At 61.4% G+C, this 16,871-nt stretch overlaps 1 protein-coding gene across 1 annotated transcript; it reads right to left on the bottom strand.

Moving 5' to 3' along the window:
• Positions 1-1,447: 1,447 nt before the first annotated feature.
• On the bottom strand, positions 1,448-15,300 carry MSANTD1 (Myb/SANT DNA binding domain containing 1). Its single transcript, XM_057309530.1, has 4 exons — positions 15,285-15,300; positions 11,861-12,125; positions 7,994-8,269; positions 1,448-5,545 (listed from the first exon to the last, which is right to left on the bottom strand). The coding sequence occupies exons 1-4, from the start codon at positions 15,298-15,300 to the stop codon at positions 5,305-5,307; spliced, it is 798 nt and encodes a 265-aa protein (XP_057165513.1). The 3' UTR covers positions 1,448-5,304.
• Positions 15,301-16,871: the final 1,571 nt, after the last annotated feature.

The following is a 16,871-nucleotide window of genomic DNA, read 5'->3' as shown; positions in this document are numbered from 1 at the left end:
TCGGAACATCCGCAGGACGAAAAATGAGGTGCGTGTGGCTGCCCAGGCCCACAGAGGCCAGCACATCCTGTGCTCTCGCCCCAATGAGTGGCCGTGCTCTGAGGGCCACCGAAGTCCCACAGCCCCCCTGGGGAGATGACCCCTGCATTTTCCGGGGTTCTCTCCCTCCCTCCTGCTCTGACGCGCATGCGTGGTTCACCATGAGGCCTCCGCACCCGCTCCCTCCTCTTCCCCTGCCCTGACCAGTGGTGGTGGGGTCACCACTGTGGATCCACACGAGACGGTGGGGGCCCCTGAAGACAGTGGCACGGAGCAGGGGACTGATACCACCTTGGAGGAAAGCAGTGCTGCTGACGTAGTGCCCTACAAGGCAAAACCAAAGGGCAGCAGGTGCCCACTGCTACCGGGGGGCGGAAATGCCGGTTGTGGGCCTGTGGATCTGCTCCAGTAAACAGTCCTCACGTGGGTCAGCGGCTGTGAATGGTGTCCCCTCTTGACTGAGCTGAAGCATCCCCCATTGTTCTCAAAGACGGCGATGTGCCGGGAACCCACACTCCCAGAGGGTAAGGTGGCTCTGGGACCGTTGGGGGATTGGGCCTGTTCTTTGGTCCACTTACACCTTCAGGAAGCAGGTAGGCGACCTGGGGGTGGGTGCGGGGTCCCACTGGGCCCACCCGAGGTGGACCGGGGCTGGGCCCGCGTGTGGTGTGAGTGTCCGGACCGGGAGTCCTGGCGATGGCAGCTAGCTCAGAGCCAGTCAGTGCGGGGACTGCTGATGGAGGCCGGGAAGCCCCCGCTGACCCCACGTCCCCGGCGGGAGAGCGCGGGCTCCCATCTCACCCAATTCCCGCCCCAGATGGGCTCTGCCGGGTCTCGTGCATCCCAAAGCACAGCCCTGGGCTCCAGCAGCCCCTCTGGCGCGGTTTCTCTCTGAAGCGCCAACCGTCCAGCCAAGAACCCATTTTCTTTGTTTGGGGGGGGTCTCCCCACCCCCCATCGACTCCCCTGCTCCAGGCACACAGCAGGTGGTCAGCAGGACAGCGGTTAGAGGGAGGGAGGCAGGGCCTCCTTCTGGGCTCTCCTGGGGGACACTGCTCCCGGGGGCTGTTGGGGTGGGGGGAGGACGCACACAGGCGGCGGGACACTCTGGAACTTTCCAGGAGGCACAGCTACAAATAAGACCACCGTGCATATTCTCGTCCCGTTGCCTTGCACACGTGCCGGGGCCTCCCCCGAAGGGACAGTGGTCTGCGGGCCTCCGAGGGTCCCTGAGCCCCGAACGACTGTTACAGAAGGAAAACGCCCTTGGCTGTCTTCAGTGTGTTGGCATCTGCAGCGCCGGCTCGAACAGCGAGGTCTCGGTGAGAATCAGGACGGGCATCAAACACCCTGCCAGCCGTCCACGTCCCTCCCACCACGCACCCTCCACAAAAAAACACCAGTTTCCTTTAAGAGCATCCCCAACGCGGCAGTAAAACGTACTGATTTTATTAAATCTGGGCCCTTGGGCACACATCTTTTTAATATTCTGCGTGACGCACCCCTGCCCTGCCCCTCAGTGCGACACCGTCTGGGGAGCAGCCCGGGCACCAGCGCTGCGCTGCCGGCAGAAGGACAGCTGGACACATTCTTCACGCGGACACGCTCTTCACCTGAAGGGACTCGGGCGCCTGGCGGACAGCTGTCCCCGCGGGGAAACAGCTCGTGTGGTCATGTGACCAGTGCCAAAATTCCAGCTGCGGGCGGAGATCAGAACAAAAGGGCCACGAGGCTGACAAGCTGCCCCGGGAATGGCTCCGCTGCCGAGGGGGCGCCGGGAGAGCGGCGAGAGCGCATTTCTGCGGGTGTGGGGCGCGCGTCAGCACAGAAGACAGGCCGCCCCACACACCCAGCGCCCCGTGTTACAGAAGCGCAGGAGGACCCCCCAGGTACCAGACGGACGGACGGCCGACGCACATGGCTCTGGGAGCACCGCCGGCTGAGTCCACGCTGTGGCCGGCCTGCACGGCCGGGGGCCCCGGTAGGGGTGTCCCCAGCCACCCGCCATGTCAGTAAAAGATCCCTTTCTTTTCCAAACACCTATCCGTGCGGCGCCGGATCTCCCACTGACATCGCACGTCCCGCTGCAGCCGGTCATGGCAGCCCACTGCCTTCTCTCCAGCCAGAGATCTGAGCGCATGTAACACAATCCCCTCTTCTCGTGAAATCCTTTTGTTTGGGAGAACGTAGTTTTCATGCAACTGTTGTTCATGTCAACAAGTAATGGGTTTATTGTTATTTTGAAATGAGTAATTTTCAAGTCTTGGGTTCCTATCAGCAGTTAGGACCCACAGGAACACAAGTGTGACATCTTCAGTCACTCCTGGAGCGTGGAGGGCCCTGCGAGCACCAAGGCCAGAGCCCCAGGGCGCTGATCAGCGTGCGCAGCGTCCTCAGCTCTGTGGGTGAGGCCCCACTGCTCTGGCCGGCTTGTGGCACCTTCCACTGCCCCTTGCAGGGTCTGAGCTTCTCTGTCTCCTGACGTTTTTCCCGCTCTGACCCTGACAGACGGCACACCAAGATGGCATGCTCGCGTCTTGTTCTGCATTTCCCGGTGCCACATGAGGCCCAGCGGGTCTCCTTCCATCTTTTGTCCTCAGACCCTTCGCCTCATTCCTTTTTCATTTGAACTTAAAAATACTTTCCTCAAGGGCGCCTGGGTGGCTCAGTCAGTTAAGCATCTGACTCTTGATCTCAGCTCAGGTCATGATCTCAGGGACGTGAGTTCCAGCCCCGAGTCGGGCTCTGTGCTGGGTGCGGGGCCCACTTAAAAAAAAAAAAAAGTACTTTCATCCATTTCAAAACAAAAACCCACAATGTTATTGAGAATATTGTTGGAATCACATTAATAAAATGATGACACTTTACTTTGGAGCTTTTAGGAGTGTGCGATTTCTCCACACACTCAGTTTCAGATTTTACAATAAAACCACGTAGTTTCCTTCATGTCGATCCTGGACCTTCCTGGTTAAACTTGTTCATAGATTCCCTGCAGTTCTCAATCATGACTGTGAACGGAATATTCCATTCTCATAATCCACAGGGTCAAGGTGGTTTAAAGAGCTCTTGACCTTTTGTATATCTGCTTTCTGGGAATATAAAAATATCATCTGAAAATAAAGGTAATTTTCCTTTCTTTTATTCGGCTTACTTTGTCTGTCTGAATGTATTAGCTAAAAATGCCGTTAAACGATAAAGGTGAAAGCAAGCACATTCGTCTGGTTCCCGATTTCAGTTTTTGGTATTAACAGGTTGTCTTGATGGATCTTACCAAAGAGCTTAGCGTTTACTGATGTAGCCACCTTCCCCCCTTAACGGACCGGTAACTACAGAAGAAATCAGAAACTCGCTACGGACACGCTGTGCACGAAGGGTACGACGCAGGCAGCCCTGCGGCTGACCTCCGCCTGACCTCACCAGTTCCGCTCCAGCCCGATGGAGCGCGTGGCAGCACCGATTCGGTGAGATGTGGAGAGAGCGAGCACTGACCCCACACTCAGAAACAGCTGGGAAAATAATAGTGCAAATGGCCTCTAAGTACAAATGCAAAAATGCTACATAATATACTGCAACTATGGAAACACTGGGTGCCACGGCCACGGCTCCAGGAACACCAGGACAGTCAAGGCGAGGAGCTCCCGTGTCACTTAGAGCCGCAGTCTGTCACCACCTCGGTGACGCTCGGGCACGGCCCCTCTGACGGGGCTGCATGCAGCAGCCTCAGGCCCAGCCCAGCGTCTGTCAAACAACCGAGTTCTCACCGGGGCATCTTGTCTCAGAGGCAGCTGGGTTCCTGTGCCTGAAGCCAGCCCCCAGCTCGGGGCTTCAGCACACGATGCCGAGGTCTCCTCTGCAGGGGGCTCGTTCCGTGCGTGCCCCCCAGCACAGGTTCAGGGGCGTCGTGTCGCCAGCTGACACTGGCCTTGCTGGGAACACTGCCTGGCTCAGCAGAAATTGGCGAGTTCACACTTCAGCAGAACCGCCTGCTGTGCATTCACCGGACTGCCCTCCATCCCAAAGTGGCGTCGCTGGAGTCCACGGCATGTGCCTGGGGAGGTCCCCGAGGGGGCTGAGCCGGGGCTGTCCTGCCCCTCTGGGCTCCACGGCCGCCCAGCCTCTCGCCCACCGCAGCAGCAGGCCCGGGGCTGGCCTCAGCCCCACCTGGGCGAGCACGGGCGGTTGACTTCGAGGACCGCTGGCGCATCAGAGGAGCTGGTCAGTCTCACCGGGATGACCGTGACAGCCTCCCAGCAGGATGTCTGCCTTCACCCCACCCGCCACAGGTCTGCTCAGGAGCAGCCAGAAGGAGGTCTTCTAGATCGTAAGTCACACCACGTCACCTGCCATGTCGCCTCAGAACCCTGCTGCATGGGCAGCAAAATGCTGGTCCCAGGCGGGGAGCCCTTCGTCCCTTGCAGCCAGGGACCAAAATCCAAGTGGCCAACAAGATTTAGGAAGAATTCAGCAGAGAAGTATCTGGAAAGGTCTTCCTCCTGGTGACAGGGCAAAGGCAGGGAGGTGAGCTCTACCTCAGAGCCCGTCCCTGCGCCGCGGGTCCCGATCCAGAGCGCCACAGCCACCGCAGCACCAACAGCTTCCCGTGCCCCTGTGGGCCAGCCGTGGGGCTGCTCCTGCGGGCTGCTCCTGCGCGGCCTCCCCTTGTGCAGCACGGACCACAGCCTGCTATCACGTCATTTCCCTCTGTGCTTGTTTGCCTCCCCGACTGGAGCATGAGTGCGCCAGGCCAGATCTCCATCTCCTCAGCGCCACGTCCCCGGGCCTAGAAGACCGAACAGGATGACGCATGTGGGCCGCCGTCCTTGCTTTGTTAGCGTTCTTGCAGGGAGGCAGTCGGAAGATCTGGGGCTCCAAGGAGAGGGCCGTGGACTCTCAGGGGTTCGCCCGGTGTCAGAGGCTAGCTCGGAAAGACACTGCAGACGCCGCTGCGGGACCAGACAGCCGTCTCCCCTTCCGGAGAGTTTCTGTTACGGGCGCAAAGCTGCCACTAGCCCGTTTCCGTTCGCTTCTGTTTGGGGAACAGACCAACCCGGTGCATTCCCTCTGAGCTGAGAAAGTGAACTCTGCTTCCAGGGAGTCATGAAAAATTACACATTTACTATCAAAAGCCATTTCAAGTATCATTGATGGTGACGACATTGGAGAACAGATTCTAGGGGTTCCGACCGGGGAATCGCCCCAGAGGAGCCCGGCGTCCCCGGCCTGCGTCCGAGGAGGGGCTTCCGTGCTGGGAGGGCCGCCCGCCGCCTACACGTTGGACTTGGCGATCATCTTCTCGAGCAGGCCCATCATGCGCTCCTGCAGCTGGAGGCTCTGCACCTGCAGCAGGTTCTGCTGGTCCAGCACGCGGCGCACCTCCCGGCACGTCTCCTCCATGGCGCGGCTCAGCTTGCGCTGCTCCTCCAGCATGGCCTCCAGCAGCCGCAGCTTCTTCTTCTGCAGGTGGCAGCTCTGCCCCTTGCGCCTCTTCCCGGGCCGCTCGTCCGACCTGGAAGGACAGTGCCGGCGTGTGGACGGCGGGCCGCGGAGCCAGGGCTCCGCCCGCCTGACTCTCCCAACCACCTCAGTGGACAAGTGGGAACGGGAGGCCCCGGGCAGCTGGTGAGGAGCGGCTGCCGCCCTCCCGCCGTGATGGCGAGGGGGCCGCGGGGGCCACAGGCAACGCCGCCCTGCGGGTCTCGAGGCAAGCCGCTGACCTGGCTCACAGGGCCGTGGGGGGGGGGGGTACACCTTGCCACAAGAGCGCCCCCGAATCCACTGAGCGGGGTGGGTGGGGGCTCAGGGGCAGTGGCCACACCGGGGCAGAGACCAGGGGGGCTGGGTGGGAGGGGTGCTGTGGCTTCTTCCCCGGGACCGGAACCTCTGGTGGGTCCAGGGAGGCAAAGGCAGCCTGCGCCGCGGCCATGCCCTGTGTTCCCTGCCGCGGGGCGGGGAGCATCCCTGGTCTAACTGGTCACACTGCACCGGTCCTGCCAAGGCCTTGCCAGTCCCCTCGTCTGGGCCCTGTGCTTCACAGCAGAACGGCGCCCCAGCCAACCTCAGGGGCAGGAGAGTGGCTCCCATGTCCCAGCCCTGGTGCCGTGCCTGGGGCAGCAGTGAGTCTGGGAACCGGGTCAATCCACGGAAACACCTGGCCATAAACCTCAGGTTTCCAGCTGATTCCGTCTGGCCGTCACAAAGGCATTCTTGTCTGGGGTCTTTGCTGAGAAATCCCCTCCAGGGAAGGGGCGCTGGACAAACTGAACTGCAGCCCCTGATTTCAGACTCCCCCAGACCCTCCTCATCTCTCCCCTGTCTGACAGACCTGAAGGCCAGAGCTGAGGGAGAGGCAGGGCCGCACTCTAACCTGCTCTCTGCCTTCTCTGCCCAACCGGCCGACTCCTATTCACCTTTGAAAGCCAACCCCCAGTATCCCTCCTCTGGCTCCCCGGGCCTCCACACCACGGGCTGTGCCTCCTGTGTGCCTGTCTGTGGGCATCCTGAGGGCAGGTTCACGCAGCCCATGCTGGCCTGGCAGGATGTCTGGGAAGGAGAGCAGAGGGGACAGGCACACCCACTGCCACCCGCCGAGGAGCACACTCCTAGCCAGCCTAGCCAGGGCAAGGAGGAGGAGGACCCCAGGGCAGGGTCTGCTTGGGGGTGATGGGGAGCCCAGGAGCCAGAAACTGGGGGTGGGGGGGGTGGGGCACTTTGTCTTCCTCCATGTGCCAGGCCCCACCCTTCTCTCTTGTGACACTCCCAGCCATCCTCAGACAAAGTGCTGATTTATCCCCATTTTACAGAGAGAGACTGAGGCCTAGAGAGGTCAAGGGCTTTCCACACAGCTAGAAAGTGATGGAACCGGGAGATGAACCCAGACTATGGACATGACGGCCTGCACTTCAATACCTCCTGCCTCCCCATCTAAGGCCTCCCTGTTTGAGGCCAGCCTGTCTGAGGCCTCCCTGCATGAGGCCTCCCTGTCTGAGGCCTCCCTGCATGAGGCCAGCCTGTCTAAGACCTCCCTGCATGAGGCCTCCCTGTCTAAGGCCTCCCTGTCTGAGGCCTCCCTGTCTAAGGCCTCCCCGTCTGAGGCCAGCCTGTCTAAGGCCTCTCCGTCTGAGGCCTCCCTGTATGAGGCCTCCTTGTCTTAGGCCAGCCTGCCTGAGGCCTTCCTGCATGAGGCCTCCCGGTCTAAGGCCTCCCCGTCTGAGGCCAGCCTGTCTAAGGCCTCCCCGTCTGAGGCCTCCCTGTTTGAGGCCAGCCTGTCTGAGGCCTCCCTGCATGAGGCCTCCCTGTCTAAGGCCTCCCTGTCTGAGGCCTCCTTGTCTAAGGCCTCCCCGTCTGAGGCCAGCCTGTCTAAGGCCTCCCCGTCTGAGGCCAGCCTGTCTAAGGCCTCCCCGTCTGAGGCCTCCCTGTATGAGGCATCCCTGTCTTAGGCCAGCCTGCCTGAGGCCTTCCTGCATGAGGCCTCCCTGTCTAAGGCCTCCCCGTCTGAGGCCAGCCTGTCTAAGGCCTCCCCGTCTGAGGCCTCCCTGTTTGAGGCCAGCCTGTCTGAGGCCTCCCTGCATGAGGCCTCCCCGTCTGAGGCCTCCCCGTCTGAGGCCTCCCCATCCTAGGCCTCCCTGTATGAGGCCTCCCCGTCTAAGCCTCCCTGCTTGAGGCCAGCCTGTCTAAGGCCTCCCTGTCTAAGGCCTCCCTGTCTGAGGCCAGCCTGTCTAAGGCCTCCCCGTCTGATGCCTCCCCGTCTGAGGCCTCCCTGTTTGAGGCTAGCCTGGTCTGAGGCCTCCCCGCCTGAGGCCTCCCTGTCCCTGGAGGCCCTCGCGTACCACCTAGGCCTTTGCAGCCAGCCAGGGAGCCGAGAGCCGCCGCCCCTCACCGCTCCCAGCCCCTTCTCTGGCCGCCGGGCTCCTGGCCCCTGCTGGAGGTGGAGGCAGGGAAGGAAGACACACACTACCTGAACTTAAGGGACAGTAAGCTGGAGGAGCTGTCGGAGCGATCGTCCTGGAAGCGGCCTTCGTAGGAGCACTGGTTATACGGTAAGTACAGAGGGGTGGACTTAGCAGACGGCGACAGGGACGCCTCGGTCTGGGACGTGGAGGGCCCCGGCTGCTGGCCGTCCGGCAGTTTGCCATCACAGGACTCGGGGACCTTGGCCAGAATCCTATCAATGGCTAGGTAATAGGGCCAGTCGGGCGGGACGGACTCGCTATCTGTCATGCATTTTAATTTCCTGAAACGAGAGACACAAGAGCCAAGGGTGAGAAATGGAGCTGCTCCCGGCCCTTCCTGTCTGGCCCTAGGCTGAGGGGTGCTCAGGGGCGCGGGGGCCCCAGGGAACCACTCTTGGCCGGACAGCCTCCCCAGAAACACTGGCCAGGCTCCAGGGCCAAGGTGACAGGAGGCATGGAAAGAAGTCAGGCTGGGGACCTGCCCCGCGGTGGTCACTAGAAGCACATGCCCCAAATATGAATAAGGTCGTCTGTGAGTGCTGGGGCCCTGGGCTGTGTTGTACTGTTTCTGTCCTTGCTGGTCTGTAGTCTCTAAACTCCCTACAAGGAACAAATATTGCTTTTAAGTAAGTAAACCAGCAATAATAAAATATATCAGGCGAACACAGGAATGAAATATTACTCTAAGCATCATATAATGCAAACAGAAGATACCACAATACAGGAAATCTGCTTTTCTAAAGAGAACGTCTTAGAGACGAGAACGACAGGAGTTAAGAGTGCAGGCTTCAGCATCCAACAGATCTGAGCTGTGTCTCATCTCCACCACTTTGCTGTGTGACCTTGGAAAGGTTCATTAACCTCTCTGAGCTTCCATTTTCACATCAGTAAAATGGGGATGAGCAAAGGAAACTCCTCACAAGCTCTAGGGAGAATTTAATAAGACAATACCCAGTTCCTGGCAAACAGCAAACCGACTGGATAACGTTCTTGGATGAAGGTACCAGGAGGCAGCAGGGCTGGACCTGACATTCCCCATCCCTACTTAGACTCCGGGGCCAAGGGTGTGCACAGCATAGCTCTGCCCACCTTGGGCCAGAACCCGGCCCAGCCCTGTGTCCTGCCCTTCCCTGCAGACAGGCCTTGTAGGTCCCTGGGCCGTGGCCGAATTCTGGGAGCTCAGCGATAGGAGACAAGGCTACAGGAGAGCTGGGCAGCCCTGGCCAGGCCAGGAAGGAGGCCACAACTGGGGGGGCTGCTGTCTGCTCCATCAGACTCAGCCTTAGTCTGTGGCCCCCATATTCCTGCCCCACGCTCCCCCCAAGTAGGGAGGCCCACAAGCTACAGAGACCCCTATGGCCGGATGGCTCCTCCCTCCTGATGTGGGCTTCCTGCCAGTGTGGGTCCCTGGTCACACTGGTCACTGGAAATACTAAGCTGACCATCTGAACGAGGTGCCTTCAGTAAACGGGACTGCCTGGATGGCAAGGGGGTCTGTGGCTCAGGGCAGCAAGCCGAGGCCAGGCACGGAGGGGGCAGCCTTAGGAACAGCATCCGCCAAGCAGAATGTCCTCAGTAGAAAGCCAGGGACAGGCCACAGAGGGAGAGGCATGGCTGCTCTGTCTCCCGAGCCTGGGACCATCCATCACCCTGGAGGCCTGCACAGATTCCAGGTGCAGGAAGTGGAGGACTGTGCCTGGGCCCACACCCAGCCTCTGCCTAGGCTCCCCTCCAGCCACTCCGGAGGCGCCCCCGCCCCCCACCCCATGCTCATTCTGACTACTCAAGCCAGGCTACTCCTTGGAGAAATGAGGGAAGGCCTGCCTCCCGCACAGGAGGCCCCTGAAGCGTATTCCAAGAGACCATGCTCCATGGAACCCAGATACCCCCTCAGCCTTCCTTAGCCTGACAACCTTAATATATAAAGAGCTATAGTGAAAAAATAAGAAAAAACTTTGCTGGGAGAGGCTTTCTGGGTGTGGGTAGGAGGAAACAGATAAAGAACTAGTCAAGCAATGAAAGCATCCGCCTGTTAAAGGCTGCGTGGCCTTAGGCAAGTCCGTCCTCTGCTCTAGGCCTCAGTTTCCCCCTCAGGGAAGGGGAAACTGAAGTGTTATATATGTGTGCAGCCCTTAGCTCCAGCAGCAAACTGCAGCATCTGGAGTGGAGCCCTGCCAGAGGGCCCAGCCCCTGCTTGGCTGCACCCTCCTCTCCTATGGCCTCCTTGGCCCACATCCCCCACCTCCAGGAATGGAACAGAATGCCTCCCCTAGGACTCTCAAGAAGGCTCTCAGGATAAATAATGGATAACCCAGCCAGACACCAATCAGAGCCCGTGAATTACTGAGTCAGATGGGCAGCCCCCTCACCAGGCACAGAGGGGCGTGGGACCGGGGACCCACACACATCTGCGGACAACTCAGCCTTCACATCATGAGCTGGTGGCTGGAATTGAACACTTTATGTTATGACTGAGGCTTTCAGGCCCTTAGTGGCTGCCTCATCTCTGGCCCCTGGGCCTGCCTGGGAGCAGGGGCTGCAGGAGGAGATGGGCCTTCGGGCAGGTCCAGCCCTGGAACTACTCTTCCAAGAGTCAGGAAAAGTTAACAACTGAAAAGAGCAGACTGGATGCCAGGGGCCCTGGAGCCTCTGCTCATCTCCAGGTCCCAGACGGGCTGGGAGCTGCAGGCCGGGAGGGGCAGGGGTAGGGCCCCTGCCTCCTGTTGGTAGGGCGGGTCCTGTCAAGGTGCCCAGGGCAAGCCTGCAGGCCCTGTCTACACCCAGCCCTGACTTGCACCTCTGCCCCCTGCTCACAGCAGCCACTAGGAACAGCAGGACGCGGCCGGGCACCTGCACGTGCTCCAGGGACAGCGCCCCTCTCGGGGACATTGACAGGCCCACCCCTGCCAGTATGCCCTATGCCCCCCTCCACTCTCACTGCTGCTGTTCCCCCCATGGCCCCCAGCTCCAGGTCGACCTTCCCCCCAGCGAGACTCTAGCCTGACCACGACCCTGGCCCTACCAGTGACCTTTGCCCTGCCCGTGACCCTTGCCATGCCCATGACCCAGTCTACACCTGTGACCTTGGCTGCACCCAGGACCTTCTGCACACAGTGGCCGTCAGGAGACAGGCCTGGCTCCCACACACCTTGAGGTGCTGGGCCTGTGGGGCCATAGCGGGCTCCTCACCCCGCCGGGTGCCAGAGCTCCCCTGCCTGGGAACCCTGTCTGCGGTCCTGACCGAGCAGCTCCTGTCAGGCTGCCAGGGCTGGGTGGCCACAGCGGGGTAGGGTGGAGGCAGATATGGGGCCAGGCCTGGGTCCCCACTGCTTCTTTCTACAAACAGGTCCCCTCCCACGAGTGGGGGCCTCCTGGGTACTCCAACATTAGCCCGACTACACACCCCGCTCCCTGACCATGGCCTACGGGTCTGCGCTCACAGTTGGGCTCGGTGGCTGCTGGAAATGATGGAGCGTCAGCACCAGGCGGGACTTGCAGGCCTGGGAGCTGAGCCTCCTTCTCACCCCTGGCCTCAGTTTCCCTGCATAGCCGAGGCACGCCTGGGCAACCGGCCATGCTCCGGCCGGCGGGAGGGTGTGTGGACGCCGAGTGGGAGCCGCCTGAAGGTGGCAGCCATGGCAGGGGCCTGGGGGAGGGTACCGCTCGCCCAGGCCTGCTCGCTGGGCCTCAGCTTCCCCACCGTCCTGAGGGCAGCCGGCACAAAGTGTGCCGGCCCCACCTCGCGGCTGGGCTCTGCCCACACAAGGCCTTCCTGACTCAGCTCCGCGGGGCCGCGGCAGCCCCAGCAGCCTGGGCGCTGAGCTGGGGCGCGGGGTGCGGGTGCGCGGGGACGCGCGGCACGTGGAGCCCACCTGTACTGGAAGGTCATGTTGGTGATTTTGATCTTGATCTCCTCGCCCAGCCGGCGCTCCCCCGTCATCTCCAGCAGCTTGCTGGCCATCTTCTCGTACACCTTGGCGTTGCGCTTGGTCTGCTTCAGCTCGTCGAAGAACTCCTCCCAGACGAGCATGAGGCCGCGCATCTCCGCGTCCGTCCAGTTGCGGGCGCGCCGGTGCTTCTCCGTCTGGGGGGACACGAGGTAGCCGGGCACCTCGGCTGCTGCCATGCTGGAGGCACCTGCGGGGTTAAAAGAGCGCACTCAGGCGGGCCTGCGGCCTGCGCACCAGGGCAGGAGCCCCACTCCTGGAAGGCAGCTCCACGCTCAAAATGGGGCCTACATCTGACAGGCAGGAATTTAGTTAAAAGCTTTTAAACGGGAAACGTCATTTTGATGTCACGTTTCCATAGCAACAGAGCAACTGCATAAGCTACAACAACAGAAACCTTTTAACTGAAAGCACAGGAATCAGGGCTGCCCTGACGGGCCATCAATATTGCAGCGAGCGGGCCAGACCCAAAACCTGCAGCCCAGGCGCCCGCCCCGCCTCCCACCCCGGCCCATCAGGAGCCTGGCGCGCTGGGCTCGCAGGACTCCCGAGGGCTGGGGTCCGGGCCACGGCCCCACCTCAGCCCCGCCCCACTCACGCAGCCCAGGGACCCAGGCAGAGCCCAAGATGGGGAGTCAGGGAGGGACAAAATGAGGGACCAGGGCAAACAAAGAGGGAGATGCGAAGACAGAGAGGAGGGTGGGCAGCGAGGGGTGAGGGTGCAGAGGCGGACGCAGAGCAGAGACAGATGCAGGAGGAGACGCCCCGGGGACCCGCGGCAACACACATGCACGCATGCCAACCCTCGCCTACCCCTGACATGCTCCATGCTGGGCCTGCCCCTGGCCAGCGTGTCACACTGTGATGGGAAATGCACCGGTACCAGGCTGGGCAGGATGGCCTGTCTCCCTCCTTGAAGGTGGGACTGCTTGCCGGCCTGGATGATGTGGGGTGAGTGGAGAAGACAGGGCAGTTCTTGAGGCCAGAGAGCGGCGGGCAGCGGGCGGGCAGTGTCTCTCTGTCCCTCCCACCCTGGGCAGCCCCCGCACAGCCCTAACCAACCCGGCTCCGTGCCATCTGTACTCGACCTGCTTCCACCCGGTGGGTGGCATGCTTCTCGCATCCCCAGTACCTCACAGAAAAGGGTTTGCTAAAGGCTTGCTGAGTAACGAAATGAACAAATAAAGAGACCAATCTTAAGTAGTGCCCCTCCCTTCCCAATAGATCACCTAGACTTTGCCTTTGGACTTACTGGCAAACTCCTACTCATTCTTCAAAGCCCTATTCTGGCATCACCTCCTCTCTGAGGTCTTCCTACTGCATTTTGGTCCTTCTTCTTTTCTTCCCTCATGCGGACTGGACCTACCTTGAGCCAGGCCATTTTATTTTCTACTCTAGTTGTGTGACCCCAGGTTCAGAACACTTGCAAAAGTGAGAAAATAAAAACTTGAGTATTCTCTGAACACTGGACACTGTTTTAAGAGCTATTGACAGTATCGTCCACTTTGATCCTCGTGGTTACTCCCATTTTACATTTGAAAAGCCCAGCGGGTGGAGAGGTGAGGTCAGTCTGTGGGCAAGGGGCTGGCTTGGAGCCAAGTCTGACCCTGTGTTGTGTTGTCCTCCTGAAGGAGCACAGGCTGGCGGGTTTCCGGTAAAAGACACCTGTCACCCCTCCTGGGCCAGGGCAGGGCACACAGGACATAGCTAATGCAAACTGCTGTGTGTCTGGACAACCTCCCCTTCATTTCCTGGGATCTCCTGGGAGGCCCCCCAGTGCGGACAAGGTGGCTGCTGGCCATGGCAGGGGCCTTGGCCATGGGACTCTCACCCTCCCTCAGCAGGTCTCTACCAGGGCTTGAGAGAGGCTCATCCCCATGTCTCGAGGGCCAGGGCCACAGACTGGTAGCACCGGTGGAGCTGGGAGGGCACACCGCAGGACAAAAGTGAGTTTGGCACCGCAACACAGGGGATGGGCCTGGCTCACCAGGAAGGCAGAGGGAGCCTCCAGAAAGAACCAGGCTCACGGCGGCAGCAAGGCCCGCTTGCCGAAACACAAAGGGGAGCCAGCAGTGAGACAACATGACCGTCCCTGGGGGAAGGTAGGGGGTGGTAGAAAGGTGGGCTTGAGAGCCAGGCTGGGGATGGGCCGAGGTGGCCCCTGGGGCTGGCCAGCTGACGTCAGCAGGAGGGTCAGCCAGGGCAGGAGACCAGGGCCCCGGAACCCATGGGCACTATAGAGAGAAAGCACCACCCAAAGGCATCAACATTCAGGATTACGAGAGAGAACTCCAGTGATTTATCTGCAGGAGCCCATCGCACCTGCTGGACATGCCCCAGCCCCGCCCCCTAGGCGCAGGAGCCCAGCCAGGCCCTGGGGTCCACAGGCCGTCAGTGAGCCTGCCTGGTATTTGTGGGGTTCTGGCAGTGGCCTAAACCCAGGGGAGGGGCTCCTGAAGTCCAGGCTGAAAATCACCATGGTTAACAGAGGTCCTCCTCAGCCCTGACCACGCGTCCAAGAGCTGAGGCTGGAATGGGGAACTATCCATCAGATGGAAGGGCGGGAGGTGCCCGGGATGGGGCGGGGGGGCTGGGGTGAGAGTGGGAAGTGCGGTGGGCGAGGGCAGTAGGGGCACATGTGTGTGCTCAGAGGGGCCTCTACTCCGCCTTCAGTGGATTCTTGGTTCAAGGCCTGGCCCTGCCGTCAGCTCCCTGTAGGAGCTCCTTCCTCTCCAGGCCTCAGGGGACACCTGGGGACACAGGCACACTGCCACCTGGCCAGGCAGCAAACCCCAGGAGGGCTCAGGGCTGCTGTACCCTCCAGGAAGCCCCAGTCCTCAGGCAAAGGCTCTCAGCCCCACCTGAGAGCCTTCCCCAGCACAGCTCCAAGGGCTGAGCAGGGCTGCCTCCTGGAACCTCCCGGGACAGGGGTGGGGGCCCAAGGGAGAGGCCGCAGGAGCATGGCCGTGGAGCTGCTGGAGAGGGCAGACACAAGCACGCTGGCCTGGCCAGGGACGGGGAAGACGCATCAGGACAGTTGCTAGCTGGTCCCACTGCCTCCAGGGGTGGCCGCTGGCCTGCGGGTGTCACTCTGTGCTCAGGGCTCTGGCAAACAGGTGGCCCCAGAGGAGGCTCTGCACCTCCTGCTTCCCCTCCGGCCAGCGCGCCCAGAGGAGTCAGGGTAAAAGGCTGGGCTCCAGATGTCTTCAGGTTTCAGTGGGCACTAGAAACCCCGAGTGGGGAGTCCTCTAGGAGCTTCCGGGAGCAGAGCCCTCATGTGGGGCCTCCAAGGGCAAGCCCCGCTGGGTGGGAGGGCCCTGTCTGTCCCTGCTGGGGAGGGGCTCCATACCTTGGCACAGCTGCATGGCCTGCTGGGACCCTCAGTCTCTGAGGGACGGGGAGGTAGAGGGCCGGGGGCTGGGTATCCGGCAGTACCTGCAGGGAGAAGGGGTAGTCAAACCTCAGCAGGAGGCCAGGGGCACCTGTGCGGCCACGTCCTGTGGGCCTCAGTCTCCCCATGAACTGATGCTGGGTCTGAGATACTTTGGTGTGCTGGCCTACCCAGCCAGGCTGGCGGACGCAGGGGCCCAGGGTGGGAAGTGGGTGTGGCCACGAGGAGCCTCGGGGACCAGCCAGAAGCAGACACCAGTGAGCTGAGCCTATCACAGTGGGCAGGCAAGTTTAGCTGTGGAAACACTCCGTCCCAGGCAAAGGCAGGGAAGCACCTGGAATGTGGGGGGGGGGGTGCGGGAGTACGGTAGGGTTGAGTCCTGGGAGGGCGGGGCCAGAGGGTGGGGGCTGTCCGATGGAAGGGGGCAACGACTGCCCCAGGATGGCCTGGCTCACAGTGGAAGCAAGCTCCGAGCTGCGGCCCAGTGCTGCGTCGGGGGTGGGTATGTGGGGGCGGGCTGCAAGCCCAGCTGACCAGGCTGGCACCACTGCCCTTTTCCCTACAACCCTGGGGAGCCCAGACCCTTACCTGTCAGACCTCTGCCTCAGCGGGCAGGCCCCAACCCTGCACCAGTGGCTCCCCTGGGCCCACCCACACGCCAAGTGCCCCTCAGGCCTGTGAACCCCAGGCTCCCTAGAGGACATGGCCTGCAGGGAGAAGGCCATTGGAGTGGCCTCCCAGCCTCCTGCTTGGGAGGCTGGAGGAGACGTGCCCTCCAAGCAGATGCAGGGGCCAGGCTCTTAAGGCCCCCAAATCACTGGAAGCTGCAGGACGTGCTCATGGCTTTCCGGAAGGAGCCTTGGTGACACCACAAAGCAGGCCCACGTCCCTGCCCAGCCCCTGGCAGAATGCTTCCTCCGGCAGCGCTGAGCACCACCAGGCTGCCTGGAAGGCAAGGTCAGCTGCCTCCAACACACCCAGCAGGGCCTCAGACGCTTCTTCTGAAGAACAGCGGGGTCTCACCCTCTACGGAGAGCGTCTCTGCCATAGCGGCGGGAGCGTAAGCGGGGTGTGTGTGCAACAGCAAAACCCACTCACACCAGGGGCTCTGGGACCCTTCCTTCTAGAAAGAATAGGTAGGCCAGGTACGCTCAGGTGCACCAGGCAGGGTCTGGCTGTCCACACTTGCACTGGGAAGGGGGATAGAGCCCTGGAAGTTTAGAGGTATCATCGGAGGCCTCGGAATTGTACCACAGAGAAGACACACTTGGGGAGCTGAAGTCACCCCCATCGAATGTTTAGAGCAACCGAAGTGAGAACCCAGCCCCAGCAGCCGAATGCCCCACCATGGTCCCTGTGCAGGGCAAGGCGGTGCCATGGCTCCTGACGGCAGTGGCACGGGGCCTCCACAGAATCCAGGAGAAGTCCGTGTGCTGGCACGCTGCTACCCCAGGGGCAGGGACTAGGCTGCCCGTGTTTGCCTGTCTGCCACCCACCGTGGTGTGGGCTCTGCGGCTGCCCTGCCAACGGGAACCCACAGGACTG

This window comes from Ursus arctos, unplaced genomic scaffold, assembly GCF_023065955.2.
Source record: "Ursus arctos isolate Adak ecotype North America unplaced genomic scaffold, UrsArc2.0 scaffold_9, whole genome shotgun sequence".
Classification (NCBI taxonomy): domain Eukaryota; kingdom Metazoa; phylum Chordata; class Mammalia; order Carnivora; family Ursidae; genus Ursus; species Ursus arctos.
This window is presented reverse-complemented; position numbering and strand designations above follow the sequence as displayed.